Consider the following 15,896-nt stretch of genomic DNA (forward strand, 5'->3'; position numbering starts at 1 on the left):
AAATTAAACGAAACAATACGAGAAATAGTTCTATATTACGACAACACGATACACTACAGATTATTAACAAATTAACGAGACACAAAACAAACGACTAACAAATATATGAAAATACAATAATGAGAGAAACGCGCGATCAGTACGAGGCTTTGTGGCGGACTGCCGGCGCATGTACTAGCATGTCACACGAAATGCGCATAACGCATTTCGTGTGACATGCTAGTACGATTTTGGTCCCCATAATTTTCATACCCCGGGCCTATATATGTAAATCGATTCTAAAGGAGTAAACTCCAAAAATACGCTACACGTCTCCATCTCATAGTCAATCATCCTGACATATCCGCAAGCGAACTAATGGACATGTAATATCCGAAGACTTCAAACAGGAGAGTGGCGTTAAAAGGACGAAAAACCAATACAATACATTTTGGCGTTTGTTCCAATTTAAGAAAGACGAACACTATGACACTTTGTTTCTGAAAAAAATGTGTTGCTCAGCCAGATATTCTTGGGAACATTGTTGAAAATGAAGTAAAAACTTTTGCAAACGCTTTTATGTAACTTTTTAGATATGATTTAGTGAAATTCACATGCAAATCGTCGAAGTCATTTAAATATATTTTCTCTTGTAACTTGTGGCGTACAATAAGACACTGGACGACTAATATTTACAAAGCAAAGTATTTTTTGTCAGGCTCGGATGGAAGGGTTGAATGGTTGAATGTGTTTGGAGATGCAACGTACCTAACTGAGCCGATGTCAAAATTGCGTTAAAGGGTGGCATGATTTTAAAAGACCCATCACTGGTATATATTTTTGAATAGATTTAATTGATATTTGATTAAGACTACGAGTTCAAAGGATAGCCTTCCGACTTCTTTTTTTTTTACCCAAAGTTGTGACTGAAACTATTCGTACCTTTCTACTACCTATAGTAAAAAAAAATTACAGCCACTCATTATGGGATGGTTAATTGATACCTGACAGCTTAAAACACAACTGTGATTTGTATGTACGCTAGTTTCTCGTGAAAAATACTTAATAAAACAAACATGTAAATTGCGTTTTCAGAAGAAGAATTTCGAAGCATTCAAAAGTCAAGGCTCGATAGTTCACTTATAGAAATAGAGATGTCGCCACTAAGGTCATGAACCAAAATCCACATTATATGACATTTATGTAATCATTTGCATTCAGAATGTTTATGAGTATTTACTTAAAACAATTCGAGTGCTACTTTTAGAATATGTTTATAATAAATATTTACTTTCAAACAAACGTTATGTTAATCGGAATTTAGAAAGTGGATTCATATAGTTACGCGTATTCGTGTGAATCGGATATATTCCAGGAACCCTCATTTGCGAAGAATATTGACAGACCACTACATTTTCCTTGTACGTTAGATTATTAAGGCACTGAGTCGCGGCAGGGTTATTGTTTGCCCGCCTATTTTAGTTGGTGCTCGTATAAGCTGGCGGAACATTCAACAAACGCTTGGCGGTGTTGGAATTCTTGGATTTTAACTATTATACCTATACTTTCATCTTCGTACTCATTCGAGTTCAACTATAGCTTTAATAGAAAGAATATCAGTAAAAATTTAATAATATCAGAAAACGATTGTTTTGATTTGTTTGATTTTCTCTGTGGTGCTGCTCATATTAGATATGCACCTCACCTTGCTTTTAAAGCTACCAGAAATTTGAGACACCATGTCATTACCGAGACCCGCCTTATAATGTGAGTTTGAAATAGAAAATTGTATTATGTAACGAGTATACTACGCTTCAAAATGGTATGTTCGAGATCTTTTCATAACACAATGTTAAATTACTGATCTTGATAGGCAGAAAAACTCACCGCCTGTCCCGTCTTAAGTAGATAACGAGTGCATAGATATAACAGAAGTAACAATTATAATGCGGTTGTCCTATCCTGCAATCCGAAATGCTGAGTTCCGGTAGCCACTGTACATCAGATGGGGCCTGAGCTAGTTCACTCACCTAGGGTAATAAAAATATAATTGAGACAATATCAATTAATACCTGAAGTATGGACGTCTCAATTCTCAACAGTATAAGGTTACATCTTCATAATGGATATAAAATATTTTTAAGCATTGAAAATTCATAAGGCTCAAACATGCATCTGGGTACTTTTGTGCCCGTTGGAACCGGTCCAAATGTTTGGTCAAACACTTAGAACCTAAACTAGTTGGCAGACGCATCATGTACTTTGATTAACGTAATGTAAATTAAGGTTTTTTTCGTCGCTTCATTCAATTACTCTTATCCGTATTGAAGAATCGTACTGAAGATTTTATTTTATATCCAATAACGTGTTAGCGCTTGCGTGAAACTCACTAGTGCTAATTCTAACACCAAATGTGTGTATTTCATGCTTATTGAAGATGTCGTATCTTTGTGAGCACGTAACACCACAACACTATAGGTATATCTGCCTTAAAACAATACTACGTTATATTCTGAAAAATGAGCGTTCCAATGCGCAATTGACGGTGGCTAGTAGTAATCCAAGATTACCCATAACATTAGAATTGGATTACCAACATACCTTGAATAAAAACTTCAGTAATCGAATAATAGTAGATTCTAGAATTTAATAACTAGAACAGTCTACTCATTTGTTGCGGACCTTATAAATGCAACACATAAAATCTTTAATGTAACTCTAGTTGCGCTAATTATGACAAATTATGGGAATGTTATTTAAATTCCGTAAGCATTAAACTCGAAAAAACTTTTAGTGTGTTTACAATTGAAATTAAAATCATCTATTATTTAAAAGAATTTAATTACAGTGGTGCGTATGCATCGGCACGTAGGTCTCTCCAACAGTGTATGCGGATAAATTATTCTGTAAAAATGTTATATTGATTGACGTAGACATTTAAGGTGCGAGTATGTGAATGCGATAGTTAGAACCGAAAACTTACTTTTTCGTCTTTTTTTTCCTACCTATTCTAGTAACCTCGAGGGGTTGTTCTAGATTCGCCGAATTAATAGGTGAGCTCACGGGGCTCAAGCCTGATGACGTTATTAACACGAACCCTACCACGGGCTCGACGCGAACGATGAGCGGTGTTTGAGGTACCTAAAAGCACCCTTTTTCGTCAGCTATTCATAGCTCCGCTTTTCCGCTTAGAATAAACACAAACTAGAGATTGTCGCGTGTCTGAATCCGCACTAGTTTGTATTAAAAATATTCTATACATCTCTTCCACGATCATCGTTCATGTTCGAATAGCATGAGGGCACATGTCGACAAATACATGGAATTACATATATTGTAAATTATATTTAGGTAAAACTGAGTTACAATGTTATTTCTTGTACCTTTTGATTTAATAGAATTGAGATGACAATTTTGTGTATAAGATCCGAGACGTCTGCACGTTGTGTGCCGTGGACTCCGGTTATTACTTGGGTCGTTCTCAAATTTGGGGACAGAAGCGAGTTATTTGACTTAATTCTAATAACCTTAATGTTACTGTAATTATCAGTACAGTAAATTGGTGTACATGGTCTATATCAATATATTCATTATATTCAATCAATATAACTATATTATATTCGTCAACACTACTAAATTAGGATTTATACATTAAAAACTACCCCAAATCTCATTCGTATCACTAGTTGGCTGAGCATTTAATTTTTAATTTATTTATTGCTTAGAAAGGTGGACGAGCTCGCGTCCCATCCGCTGTTAAATGGTCACTGGAGCCCATAGACAACAACGTAAAAGCCGCCAACGACTTTGACACAAGAGTTGTAAGTCTCCATTTTTACAGTACAACGGCATACAGAAATAGGCAGGGTGGTGATTCTCACCCATGCTAGCTCACAAATATCAACAAAAGCTATCCGTGAAGTAAATTAAAATATAACTGAATGCAAAACTGAATTCTTATTTTTATTTAATTTTATGTTATGATTAACTTTAAAACAAATGTTAAGCCGGAATTTAAGGCAGCGTGGTTCTAGTGTCTAATCGTAGGGCAATACAAGAAATGCTGTTGTTTAATTAGGTGTAAACGAATACTAGCATGCACATTGCTCATATCTCGCTGTGTTTTCTGTAGTTAGCACGTCAGTACATAAGTTAGAATCAGTAAACATATTAATCGACAACATGCGCCTTATTACGTGAGCGCTTATGTTCAATTTTCTTAACACGCCACAAACTAGATGAATGTAGACGCACATTTTTTTTTTATTGCTTAGACGTGTGGACGAGCTCACAGCCCACCTGGTGTTAAGTGGTTACTGACGCCCATAGACATCTACAACGTAAATGAGCCACACACCTTGAGATATAAGTTCTAAGGTCTCAGTATAGTCACAACGGCTACCCCACCCTTCAAACCGAAACGCATTACTGCTTCACGGTAGAAATAAGCGGGGTGGTGGTACCTACCCGTGCGGACTCACAAGAGGTCCTACCACCAGTAAAACACATGCATTTTGCATTTCAATTCAACACACAAAATATTCGAAAAATTATGATGTTTTTCATGATCATGAAATACGATAATAATTCGATAATGATTGAGTATTCGCGTAGAGTGATAAATTACATGATTTACTACAATCCTAATTGAAATTAGATCGAGACAAGGAAAAAAATAAAAGTCTGTACTGATATTGATTTAAAAACATGATAAGGTTTTGACGACTGGAGTGTTGTTCAAATTGCCACATCAGTGTGCAAAATCGTTAATTCCGTCATCCGCCTTCAAATTGTCACCTTTATTAACATTTCGTCTACCCTACTAGCCCGAGATCCTTAATTATTTACAATAAGATTTTCAATAAGGACTCGCTATTGGTAATTACGTAAATCGTATAGTTATTAATAATAAATGATGCGCAGTCGCACGCAATTTTGTCATGAAACTTTACGAAATTTTTCTTTCTCCAAAATATTAAGGTGCGTTTTGCTGGGATAAAATAATATTCGCCCTAGAACTCGAATTACCTACTATTAAACGACGAAAGAATTAATCTTTATTAAACAGAAACAACCAAATTTCTATTTCTAATGACATTCAATAATTTACCATAAATTCACTTTGAGTCTTTTTGAGTTGATTTATGTACCTCTATTTAATTCTTTTAGGAAATAAATGTAAACGACTTGATACGTTCCAAGCTCAGCATTGTCATACATAAAAGTCCCCATAAAATCATTCATTTTAAATTGCGTCTTCTGTCGTGAATCGAACAATCTATGAATTCGAAACACAAATCCACTTAAAACGTTGGGCTTGTCCATTGACAAAATTTTCATAGATGATGTAACACAATGACATACCGACGTCCAACAATGAATATTTTTGTAAGCGGACAAAACAAGCACTTGAATGTTTTTCTTACTTCACGCTGTTTGGGAAACCCTTGAAAACACAATTCAAATATATCTGCGCTAAATTCTCATATTTTTCGGCGCTCCGTTGCTAATGCCAACATATGAACGGTTTGCGGAATGGAGACTTCCACTTATGTTTGTTATCTATAAACATTTGATGTTAACATTAAAAGACACAGATTTCATTACTATTTTCTTTTTAGGGTTCACGAAGCTAAATGTCATATAAGAAATCCTTTTGATTTTATGAAATACTTTAAGACCATTATTATAGTAACCGTTCTATGAAATTTGAAAGTAGTTGCTACAAAACGTTGTTCCTAAATTAGAATATATTATAACTAGCGACCCGCCCTCGCTTCGCTTCGGAAACATTAAAACACACATGAAACAAAAAAAAAATAAAAAAATAAATAAAAAAAGTAGCCTATGTTCATCAGGGACAATGTCGGCTTCTAATGGAAAAAGTGTTTTCAAATCGGTCCAGTAATTTCGGAGCCTATTCGAAACAAACAAACAAACAAATCTTTCCTCTTTATAATATTAGTATAGAAAACACAATTAGTGTTTATACCTAGGCGGCACTGAAAATTTCGGGAATTAACGAAGTGACACAACATTACTATTTAAAAATGTATTTATTGCTCTTCGAAGTATTCTCCGCGAAATTTGACACATTTTCCCATACGATGGAACAAATCATTGAAGCAACCATTCCATTCGGAAGTTGGGGTCTCCAAAATGGCCGTTTTGTAGGCGTCCACAGACAGCTTCTTCAGGTGATGAAAATCTCTGTCCACGCAATTTATTCTTTATTTTAGGGAAAGTATAGAAATCGGGGCTGTACGGCGGATGGTCTAATAATTCTATGTTTTCTTGCTCTAAAAACTCTTTTGTTCTGTGCGCGGTGTGAGAACTCGCATTGTCGTGATGGAGGATGATGCGGCGGTTGCAGTTTTCTTTACGGAGTTCAGAAACGACCTGTGGCAAACAAATGCTAGCATACCATTCTGCATTAACTGTTCTTTGTCCCTCAAGAGGAATAGTCGTAACATGGCCGGTTTTGGAGACAAACGTGGCAACCATTTTTTTTTTGCAACACTCCGTGAACGAACAATTTTTGTTGGCTTTAACTCATTTTCGAACACCCAAACTCGTGACTGGTTTTTTGTTTCGGGTTCGTACGCGTATATCCAGGATTCGTCACCTGATACAATGTTTTATACAGCATTTGAGGATCCTGCGTGGAATCTTTCGTGAGTTCTGACGCACCAAGTAACGCGAGCCGCTTTTTGCTCTTCACAGAGCGAATGCGGTATCCATCGGGAAAACAACTTTTTTACACCTAATTGTTCATGCAAGATTATTTGTATTTGATTCATGCTAATGTCTAAAGTTGCCTGAATTTCGCGGTATGTCACATGTCGATCTTCCTCAATCCAAATGACCCATATGACTACTGTTGTCGATTTGACCAGCAATGTTTGTTGAAAATGATGAGCACCTTATGAGACATCCACTATCCAACTGGGTTCAGGAAGCGGTACAGGATACTCGAGAATTTCTCAGTCTAGAACCCTAACCAATGGTGACTTGAGTCATAGAAAATCTGAACAGTCGCAAAATTTGGACAAAAAAGAACAAGTACACGCAGACGTGAAAGACATTTAGTATTCGCGGTCATTCTCGGTAGGAGACGCTGACTCCGGAATCGAAAGCAAGGGAATTATAGTTACTAGCAACACTATTTTTGGAACGAAGTTCCTTATGGGACGATGCGAATTGGTACCTTAACCGGGAAAAAACGTCCGTAACGTAAGATTTTTATTATTTATATATAGTCTAAGTATGATGGCTATACAGTGTCGGATGTATATAGTCGGATTTTTAATTAGACGAAGCCAGCTGACAGTAGCTAATGTCACTTTGTGAAATAATGTTGCTATATTTAAAGTAATAGTGATGAGTTCAGTTCTCGTTCAATCACATGAATGAACAATGAGTGTGAAGAGTTAATCATTAATCTCAAACTATAAAAGAATATTATTTATATTTTACAATAAAATTGTATTAAAGTGCTCCAATATATGTTACTAGTAGTATGTAACTACAATCAGTTTTTTTATTTTCATTACCTACCTATAATTGTTATATTTTATACATCTATAATTTCAACTATGTGATGTATTGGAAATAGGACAGTCTTACAAGCTTCCACGCAATGTTTTCTTAATGTTTAAAACACTCGGTATTCAGTACAGGTAGATACTATAGGAACATAATATTTCGTCGAAAACTCGTTGGTATGTACAAAGCACGCCTAAAATTCTAACCCCGTACCCGATATCGGCATATCGGCACACCAACTATTCACTAGACAATCGAGGCAATTTCATTAATTCAGGAGTTTTTTTAATCGTTCACTTTGTCACAACACTATTTTTATTTCATCAAAAACTGACAACACAGTAAACGTCAGTTGACTTCGTCTAATAAAAAATCCGACTATAGTATACGTGATGACGGTTATTATTATTATTATTCAGATAAATAGCTGTTTCTTTGTATATTAATATTATATATTTTTTATAAATCATTGTGAATAAAATAAAGTTGATAACTTTGTAAAGTAGTTTTTATTTTATTTTTATCAATAAAAAAATCATAATAAAAAATGTATGTAACCCCAATAATTATTTTTTTTATGCCTCGAATAGAACTTAAAATTAATATTTTTATAATAAGGAACTTCGTTCTTATCCGGTGTCCCACGACACCACACATATTTTTTCTTTTCACTTCTTACACTTCTTTATCTTCGCATAACAGGCCAGAGGATCATAGACAGGTGATTCAGGAGTCAAAAACACTCGAGCAATTCCTTTTACCATTACCATAACTAGCTTATCATTCCTCCCCCTAACTTCTCATAAATACATGGTGATTGGCTTTTGCCTTTTTCTCTAACTAAACATTCGTGCCCTAGAAAGATTGTCGTTTTCCAAATGAAACTTAAACCTCACGAATCAAGGTAGATAACATCCAGATTTTGTAGTTATACTTGAGACCTTACAACTTATATCTCAAGGTGGGTGGCGCATTTTGTAGATGTATATGGGCTCCAGTAACCACTTAGCACCAGGTGGGGTGTGAGCTCGTCCACCCATCTAATCAATAATAAAAAAATTTTTTTTGAAAGATTACTGTTAGTTAGCTTACATGAATATTTTTCTTTTATGGCTATGTTATGTGTGCACTATAAACACATTTTGTTTTTATAATATACTAGCTGACCCGGCAGACTTCGTAGTGCCTTAATCGATAAATAAAAGACACAAACAAAAGGAATCCGTCTGACGGGGGGACATCAAAGGGAAAACAAACTGAGCTCACCCACCCATCTAAGCAAAAGAAAAAAGTATCTGCGTACTCCGATAATACTTGGTAAAGTTTTAATGAGTTCATTTAAATGTATAAAAATACGTAAAACAGTCGAATCTGTTTCTCGATTCTTTGAGTGTGTCTTAGGTGCTAACGAGAGCAGGCACACGCGTGCACCAACGGCATTACCTCCCTGTTTGTTCTTTTTTTTTCTTCTTCTCTCTAAACGTTACGTTTCCACAAATACCCTCTTCCGCCGAGATTATTGGAAACTACGCCTTTTTTGTGACCGCACCCGGTTCGGCTACTTTGTGTAAACAAGAATCCAGTTAGAGAACCCAGATTAACACTTCGTTGATTTCAAGAATGCTTACCTTAATTTACCGTGATAATGTGTTCTTATTGAAGGCCTTTACTGTAGTAACCCACTTAAACGGATAATGATTTTATTGATTAATTAAACTATGTAGATCGTTGTAAGTAGATCGAAAGAAGGGTTATCATTTTATAAAATCTTATATTTAGGTCTTTTTTTATATATATACATACTAGCTGACCCGGCAAACATTGTTTTGCCATATATAAGATTTCTAGGGAATTTCTAGTGTAGAAAAAAAAACTAAGTTATTGTAAGTGTGTAAGGATGTGGTAAATGAGTGAAAGAGATATGTAGTGCTGTGAACGATGAGGGAATATATAATAAAAATAACAAAACCTCATTCAACCACATAATACCTCATTATAACAACAAAAAAAATTCCAAATAAAATAAAAATGTTAGGTGTGGACAACCCTAATCACTTAGAGGTATGAAAAATAGATAGTAGCCGATTCTCAGGCTTACTGAATATGCATAAAAAAATTCATGAGAATCGGTCAAGCGGTTTCGGAGGAGTATGGGAACGAACATTGTGACACGAGAATTTTATATATTAGATATTTTTTAATGATAATATTTGGCTAATCAGAATTAATATATGGGGTTAAAAGTGTATGAAATAAAGAACATAACATACAGCGTGTTAAATATGATTTAATTTCGTAATTTTTCTTAGCTATAATGTTTCGGTTTCAGCATTTGAATACTCATATTTTGACGCAGCGATACAAGAGCCGTCGTCAAATTACATATATATTTAATAAATGTATCTAAGCGCATATTTTCATTACACTATTTTTACGTGTTTGGAATGTTTTAAAATGTCTTTTACAATTACTTTCTATGGAATATATAGGAATGTATAGCAACGATATACGTTCACATTGTTTTTTTTTTTTGGCTTTTTATTTGTTTCTACGATTTTCTAAATCCGAATATTGTTCGAGTTCCAAAATAACTATACGACTAGCAAAAGGACAACATGCAATAGATTTATTATGACAGCTGTAGAAAGAATTTAAATTCAATATTCGGATTGAGGTAATCACTTTTTTTACAACATCAACATACAAATGAATACATGACAATACGATACATTTAACTAATAACTTTTATTGATTTCAAATTAACCAAAAACGGACAAGGGCCTTTTTGGATTTTCTAAATTTTTAGATAAAATTTGTATGTATTACATCGAAAACGATTATTGGCTACATTCAGCATATTCTTAATATAAATAAGGGCAATTTCTACTATAGGTGAACATACATAGACATTTAAATATACTACTATTACAATGCGAACACAAATACATACATTGCCACCACACATATGGCACAGATCTTATAAATTATTTTACACAATAATGGCCTTTATATACTGGTACTTAAAAGAATTCACAATTTAAATCTTTAACGCAATTAAATAGAAAAGACAAAGAAGCATCGATTGAAAATCGACTTTACGAAAACAAGAGATTCAATCCATCATTCACATGCCAACACTTAAAATAATATTTACAAAGCTCTCAAATCATACCGAACAGATACACAGAAACATTTGAATTTATCTAATCAAGAACAATTATTAAGGGAATAATTTCAGTAGAGGAAGTTTATTATGAAAACTAGATCGACTGGCTAATCACGAGAGAGCGACGGTCGGGTACCCATTATTAAATACAAAACATTTTATTACAACTTTACATCTAACATCTACGTTTAAAATTTTCTGAATAACATTTATTTCGATAAATAAGTAAACACAATCAGTCCTATTATATTTACAAGCAGTCACGATCCGGACTTAAAATTTAAGCGTTTTAAATAATAACACACTGAGAATTGACGTAAAGGCATATTAGCTACACTGATAGCGGGCCAGCCGGAGCAATCGAAGGTATGGGATGTAGTTCATGTAATGCTGGTGGGTGGCTCAGAGCTCGGCCGTCGAGTGTCGGCGCGCCAGCGAGCATCCGAGTGCAACGGTGGTCTGTCGGAACACTCGTGACGACCGAGACTACTATTTGTTCTTTCCACAGAAAACCTTTTTTCCTTTTAGTGCACAGGCCCGGTCGCTAGCACACGAACAAACGAGCGCCACGATGTTACACGACCTTAAGGAATTTCACAGCTCCGGACGACGTCTCGGCTCGGCGTTTTTTTTTACCCCCATTCAAATGTTTGCTCTATAGCTTCAGCTACCATTCATGCGGCGTTTGAAACGCCGCGGCCACCGCGCCCCACCTAATGCTATCACTGTCCACGTCACTGTAATAATACTGCGGTAGTTGACTAATACTCTGTCCACTCACAAAGTCCATCGACAGCTCTGGCAACGAAACGCGCGAAGCGTTGAAGCGTGAAGCTGCTAATTATCGGGAGAGGTTGTCTACGTGCCCTCGCAGTTCCTCCGCCTCTGATGCCTGGCGTGGTGGTGGCGCACACCGCGGCACGGAGGCTTGATGGAATTCTGTGCTGGGGGCCGTCTACGCTGTGAGCGCCACTTGGTATTGGCGAGCATGCTGTTGTGTCTGTTGATGTCGAAGTCGTGGGCTTCGTTCATGAAGGAGAAACACTTGTGCATTCTCTCCGGAACGTTGTTCTTGCCACGACGCAACTGCATCCCGCGCCGGTTGAACCCTATGTACCTGTTTTTGTTGTTCGCGAGTCGGTATCTGTTGTAGCCGTCCACAAATTCCTCTTTGAATAGGCAGTTGGGCTGCTTCTCTGCTTGGAAACGTGTCTGCGAAGAAGAAAGAAGAAAAAGTTGATTTAATTACGATTACACTAACAGTTTTACTTAGCATTCGTAATAATAAATAATAAAGTAACTCACCAGTCGCCTGCCGACAAGCCGGGATCGATTGAAACAGAGATACATGTCTTGAATGGGCGAGTAGATTAGCAGTTCTAGGCTGAAGCGCGAGCTGATGGTGAGATTCGCTGTAACAAAAAAAAAACACTGTCATAAAATTCTAAAGTACCTAATAATCTTGACAAATTGTTGTATCACAGATAGACGCATCGAGATAGGCAGTATTTGTTTTGCAATCTTTAGACGTTTATAAAGCTTGAAAAATATGTACCGTATAATCGCACGGGTACTTCCATTCGGCCTATTTTTGCCAAGAAACAGTCACGGGTTCCGATTTGGACAGAGACAGCCGGTATACAACTGAAACTTCGATCTCATGTCTCAAGGTGTCTATCATGTTATGATGTCTATGAATACCCGATACCCATTCAAGACTCGATGGCTCGAGAGAGCATCGCCACATGCGCAAAAAAAAAACTAAAATATGAAAAAAATTGTTGTTAAATAATTGCTTTTTTGAAGACTCTAAATTTAAGAAAGCCTTTATCTTTATTACAAAGAAATAAATACACACTGTGTATACAAAAAAACGTAAACAGAATTATACTAAAAATACAAAGTCAAGTATGTTCCTCGGCTCTCTAATTTGTAATGAATAAACTCATAACACGGTAATATTAATAATTAGAAAGTCAACATTCAAGGAATCTCATTTAAAACTCCCGGTATCGATAATTACATCACCATGCGTGCAATCATTCTTATTAAAATCGAAGCCTTATTATTAAATTTTATTTTAGTTACTTTCTTAAACACAATGTTACTTTTGAAAACAATATTTGAAGAAATGAGAACAAACATATATTTTTTTACTTTTAATTTACTAGAAATGTATTACTTTTTAAAAACCTTTATAATTTAGAATGAATAAGGATGTCCTATATCCATAATATGATCGTCTAAAATATTAATATTTCGGTCGTCACGCCTTGATTCGTCTTACTAATCAATAAAACTTAAAAACGGAGTAAATTAGAAATTACGTTATTACATCGCGCTACAGAGTTAATATTTTTATTTTGATGGTTCATTAAAATGAACTTTTTTAAAGTTCAAAATGAATATGTCGATGAATGTTAAATTATTGTTGGACACTTTATACATTAAAAGACAGTATTACATGTGCGCTTTTCATTTCATTTAAAATTTACCTATTCAAATATTCTTATTCGATAATGTTATTCCCACGAGACTTGCGATCAACATACCCTATCTTAATAATATTCGATTGGTAGGAGATGGATAACATCTCGAATGTCTGAATGTACCCAATATAGTGAAAGTGGTTTGAGGGGGTACATAACGCTCATATGTGTCTCCTGATTATTGTCCGGTTACATAATATTTAAGAATGAAATTATCTATACTAATATTATAAAGAGGAAAGATTTGTTTGTTTGTTTGTTTCGAATAGGCTCCGAAACTACTGGACCGATTTGAAAAATTATTTTTCCATTAGAAGCCGACATTGTCCCTGACGAACATAGTCTACTTTTTTTTTAAAAAAATTTAATTTTTTTTTTTGGTTTCATGTGTATTTTAATGTTTCCGAAGCGAAGCGAGGGCGGGTCGCTAGTAATTAATATAAAACTCACAACATACAGTGAACGGAATGAATAGAACACTCGTTGCTTTTTAAATATATATTTTTTTCATTTTGTCATCATATAAACCAACCTTTCTATGATAGATAACGTGAAAGACGAAAGTTCGTGTATGGAATCCAATGTCCAACGCGACTGGTTTCGAATAAAAAGCATTTATAAAAAATAAAAATAAAACCTTATGCATCGGATGCGACCGCCTGCGACACCGGCTATGTCATTTCAATTAACATTCGGGGATATAAAAACTACGGTATAACTACGGACATAAATTCGTTATAATTTCTATGAATCGGATTGTGTGAAAGCGGAAAAACGATATCGGGTTAAAGCCGAACAGGAAATATATATGATCGATCGTGTAACTACTAAGGTTTCGGTGACAATTTACAGACGAACGAGCTTAGTTTTGTTTGCCTTTAATTAGGTAAAGATTAAATACAAATTCTATAATAGTTTTTTTTTTTTTTGTGTATTTGAACTTAGACATCAGTTTCATTAAAAGGTTCCTCATAAGGTTATAGCGGAATCCATATAGTTCGCAATTCAAATCAGCTAGATAATTAAGGTCGAGTTCCCAGTTATATAGGACATTCGTTTATCCTACTTTTAAAAAGCTACTACTACGACCAATATCTTTAATCAAACTTATACTAATTCTAATCATGTTAGGATAACCGTGACAATTGAAATTTCGACTTTATGACACAACGTATGAAGCGGTTTTCACGTTCGGTCCATAGCATCCGACAACAAATTAACAACAAAGCAACCATGAATTAAAACTAGGAAGGGTACTAGGTGATAGAATAAAAACCAACGTCAAACACACCTCAAATCGGACACTAGTGGTCTTGCCTCTATTGAATAGCCTGAAACCTTACTTTATTACTTTATCAAAATGATAAGACCCTGTCCTTAAATAGCTATGTCGATCAAAAACAGTTCTCAATAGTCTTGGGTGAGAAATAACTGTATTAACAGCGAAATGCTATTTCTTTTTAAAAACAGAGCGTCATTATGATCACGTGAAATAAGAGTAATTTAATAATATTTTTTTACCCCATCAAATACAGCTATAAAAATACTCTGATAAAGTCAGGAATTGTTTTATTGTGTGCTATAACGTTATCTTGTAGAGCGCGTACGTCAGAGAAGTTTATTGTAAATGAAAATTTGTTTAATCTCCGTAACATTACATTTTAGTTTTGACCGAAACTGTGAATGGAACGAATCGGTATGCTTGTTTTAGTAGTGCGTTGCAAATTTGCACAATACTTATTTGTTAAAGTGGTAAGAAAAACAAATTTTAACATATTCGTTAAGGTATTGATCAGTTCAAAACGTATTTTATTTATGAGTTTTAGATGTCGAATTTAAAATAAGCTATTACGAATTGTACGTGACTTCTTTGCGGGTGAACTAATTAAGGATCGAATGAATAACAATATATTAGAGGCACTTCTTAGCACAGCTTCTTCTCAAGTTAATGATATATATAGAGAGAGATAAACGCAATCCCCATCTTTGAGGAGAACAATTTAACCACGTATTTTTTTTATATTTGGCTGTGGGGCATACTACTGTTCCTTTTATGCAAACGGTACTAATCAATCCTGAATCAATTTCCGTTCTGAGTCATCACCTTTATTAAATATTTATCATCATTTGGTACTTCTCCTATCTATCGCTAAAGAGTCTGAATTCCAACCTTAATGGAATGGTGGATCAAATAAATATATTATATATATGAATGGCGAATAGAAAAATGGTGGATCAACCGATTTGCAGTGAAACGTAGACTTTAATTTCAGGTTTCAAGTTGGGTGGCGACATTTTCACTATGGTATCTGTATGCTCCGGTAACCATCGATGTCATCTCCGGTAACCATCATCCATTGATGCAATCAACAAGATAATAATACCAGCAGCGTAAACCTGACAATATCAAAGAATTAGAATCGAATTTAGTTCTTATATGTGCCAAAAATAACGACGACCACAACCTTGATATTTATTCAGTGATGTCAAACTTTACAATACTGACAGAACATATTGTAAGCTTGAAAAATTAGGTATCAACGATTTACCTATGTGTGGCCATGGGGCAATCATGCGCTCTGGTTTATTACCATCAATTGCCTTTATGGCAATTGAGGTTTTAACCTAAGTTTATTTTCATGTCAATTAAGCTATGTTGCAACCGCTTAAGAGAAGTGAACGATAAGCTCGTCTGTCAATCTACACATCAATTATTA

General features: G+C 35.0%; 1 protein-coding gene across 1 annotated transcript in view; it reads right to left on the minus strand.

Moving 5' to 3' along the window:
- Positions 1-9,793: 9,793 nt before the first annotated feature.
- LOC114242458 (uncharacterized) overlaps positions 9,794-15,896 on the minus strand; it is a 129,623-nt gene continuing 123,520 nt past the window's right edge. Inside the window, exons 5-6 of the mRNA XM_089737710.1 lie at positions 11,996-12,102; positions 9,794-11,902 (exon numbers count right to left, since the gene is read on the minus strand). Of these exons, the coding sequence (XP_089593836.1) occupies positions 11,549-11,902; positions 11,996-12,102 (461 nt within the window). The 3' untranslated portion in view covers positions 9,794-11,548. The remainder of the gene's footprint in view (positions 11,903-11,995; positions 12,103-15,896) is intronic.

Source organism: Bombyx mandarina, chromosome 23 (genome assembly GCF_030267445.1).
Source record: "Bombyx mandarina strain Sakado chromosome 23, ASM3026744v2".
NCBI classification, from domain to species: domain Eukaryota; kingdom Metazoa; phylum Arthropoda; class Insecta; order Lepidoptera; family Bombycidae; genus Bombyx; species Bombyx mandarina.